Below are 2,884 nucleotides of genomic sequence, written 5' to 3' on the forward strand. Positions count from 1 at the left end.
CAAACCTGGCAGAAGCCTGAATTGTCTCCTGTTTGCTTCTCACAGTAGATTTGCTAGTCTGAAAAGTGCAAGTCATTTGAGTAACACCTCTGAAAATGAGGGCGACTGGCATGACACTGAACGCAGCTCAGAACATTCTAGTAATATCGAGACTGGAGTCCTGGCTGAGTCCTGGCCACGGCTCCTATGAGCAAAGCATGCAAAGCATGGCATACAGACCCATCTCACCTACAGCCACCTCATATACGGTCTCCATCGGCCCTCAGGAGTCTGCAAAGCCTCCACATTCCAAGACAAGATTTTAATTTACCTCAGGCTAACTTACAAACAGTAATTTGCACACATTTTTTTATGTTTATTAATTTTTGAGAGAGACAGAGCGTGAGCAGGGGAGGGGCAGAGAGGGAGGGAGACACAGAATCCGAAGCAGGCTCCAGGCTCCGAGCTGTCAGCACAGAGCCCGACGCGGGGCTTGAACTCACAAACCACAAGATCGTGACCTGAGCCGAAGTCAGATGCTCAGCCAACTAAGCTCCCCCAGACGCCCCCGTGTGCATTGATGTATAAATCGGGAAGGAGAAATCTGAAACTAACAAGGTATGACTGACCTTGAACAAGCCAAAGTGAGAGAGCTCTCAGTCCGGCAGCCTGCTGGACTCTCTTTTGTACAAACTTTGTTCTTTGTACAGGGCCACACCATGTGTCCCAGCCAAAACACTGTCTGAAGGACAGAGTTCATTTAAATAGAATTACAAAGAAACATTTGTGGAAAGCATTTAATAACGCGCTGAAGTCGCACCAAGGTACACAAGTGCTTGTGGCTGTGGGTGATGTTGGAGTGGCCAAAGGAAGAGGGATGGAATCAGGATCAGAGGAAGGTTCAGACTTGCGGGGAGGGGACCTCGAGCACTGAGAAGAGAGAGAGGGCTTCACGTTGTGCCCCACAGAGAGGAGTGGCTCCAAGAAGGCCGAATGCTGCATGGGGGTGACCTTCCGATCCACCAAAACTGCTCTGTCGGCCAGAGACATCGCTTGCTAGTCTGGGAAGGTAACCGGGAGGTCTTTCCCGCCTGGTGGCCCCTGGATGCTTCTCCAGGTTTCTAAGGAGAATGAGGCGTGTCTCCTTGCGTTCAGCTGAGGCTCTGTGGGCTCGGCCTGAATCCCCTGTCCCCATGCTCCTCAAGAGTTACCAAAAGCTGAAAAGATGTGCTCCTCCCAGGAGTCCAGCTTTGAATCTGGGCCTTCGGAGAGGGGGTGATAGGCTTCAAAGCCCCGAGCCTGGCAGCGAGGGTCAGAGATGCCCTCTCCTGGCCCAGGGGGATCAGTCAGGCAGGTCCCGTCTGGTGCAAGAGGCAGCTGGGGCTTCGCACATTTTGCTTGGCTCTCCTGTGCGGGGAGGTGGGGGGACCACTCCAGCCTGGCCAAGGCTGGCCACGGTTTTCCGCTCTGACGCCGAGACTTGGCCCGTCGGTTCTGGAACCACACCTGGAAAACAGGGATATGAGAATGGCGTTGGGCTACAGTCCTTACGCTGCGACGGCCTGCCCAGTCCCCACGCTCCAGTGCGTCGTCCCCGGGCTCCCTGCTCCAGGACTTCCTGGGTTTCAGAAAGCACTGGGGGCAGGCGATGGGCGGGGGATCAGAGCCCCCCACTTTCCCTGACTCACCATTGCCAGGTGCCTGGGAGCCATATGGGAATATTTGCAATGAAAAATCGAATCACAGAAATAGAAGGGCTTAGAATTTGAGGAGAAAATGCTTAAAGAGGACAGGCATTAGGGGCGCCTGGGTGGCTCAGTCAGTTGAGCCCCTGACTCGATTTCAGCTCAGGTCATGATCCCAGAGTTGCAGGATGGAGCCCCACATTGGACTCCGTGCTGAGCATGGGGCCTGCTTAAGATTCTCTCTGCCCCTTCTCTCCAACCACGCTCTCTCTCCCTCTCCCAAAATAATAATAATAATAAATATGATAGGCATTAAAATAATTTAGAAAATCAGTTTCTGAAATCAACTCAATCAAGATGATATTTTGCTCCACGGACTTCACTACTGAAAATAAATGTTCTGCCAATGATGTCCCAATAAATCCTGAAGGTGTCCTGCCTAGGGAGCCTCCGTGCGAACGGCTGAGACCCACAGATCATTCCAGATTATTCCACCAGGGATGCACAAAAACGAATCCGCTCCTCCCAGCGTTCAGATGAGGGTCCCGCTCAGACCTGTGCTTGGACACAGACCAGGGCGCTGCAGACTAACAGACCGAAGGGCAGAGTCCTCATTACCCGCCCCCCGCCCCCCAACCTCAGGATTCTGATCTAAATTACTGTGCAAAAACGCAGCCCGCTCCAGGGAGCTGCCCCAGCTTCAGGCTTTACCCCGAGTCCAGATCCAGTACCTGCCAAGAGCGTGGCTTCAGGGGTTCTGACGGTAACTGAGAGAGTGGGTCTTGCCCCTTCCCAGCCTCTTCTCCCACGGTGGGGGAGGAGGACGCCCAGCTGAGTCTCTTCCCTCTCTTCCCGGATAAAGAAAAGCGTCAAAGTGCTTCTTCTCACCCTCCTGCAGAGGATTTGGCTTTTGACGGTTTCAAGGGGCCCCGAGTGTACTTGACGCCTCCGAGAGGACGCCCGAGTTAGGCGCTCCGCCCCACGACTCCGGCTTCGAACGCCCCCCACACCCCCGCTCACCTGGATCCTGGACTCGGGGAGCAGCGTGAGCGCGGCCAGGCGCTCGCGCAGGTGGATGTCGGGGTACATGGTCCGCCGGAACACGAGCTCCAGCAGCTGCAACTGCTCGGCGCTGAACGACGTGCGCTTGCGGCGCTGCGACGGGGCAGGCGGCGCGGGGACCCCGCCCGCAAAGGCCACGCAGGGGCCCGGGCGCGGGG

At 55.4% G+C, this 2,884-nt stretch overlaps 1 protein-coding gene across 1 annotated transcript in view; it reads right to left on the minus strand.

Annotated features, from left to right (window-relative positions):
- Nucleotides 1-762: 762 nt before the first annotated feature.
- MIXL1 (Mix paired-like homeobox) overlaps nt 763-2,884 on the minus strand; it is a 2,284-nt gene continuing 162 nt past the window's right edge. Inside the window, exons 2-3 of the mRNA XM_029933045.1 lie at nt 2,685-2,884; nt 763-1,485 (exon numbers count right to left, since the gene is read on the minus strand). The exon at nt 2,685-2,884 is cut by the window's right edge and continues 23 nt beyond it. Coding sequence (XP_029788905.1) covers nt 1,180-1,485; nt 2,685-2,884 — 506 coding nt within the window. The 3' untranslated portion in view covers nt 763-1,179. The remainder of the gene's footprint in view (nt 1,486-2,684) is intronic.

The sequence above is a fragment of the Suricata suricatta genome, chromosome 3 (genome assembly GCF_006229205.1).
Source record: "Suricata suricatta isolate VVHF042 chromosome 3, meerkat_22Aug2017_6uvM2_HiC, whole genome shotgun sequence".
Taxonomy (NCBI): Eukaryota; Metazoa; Chordata; class Mammalia; order Carnivora; family Herpestidae; genus Suricata; species Suricata suricatta.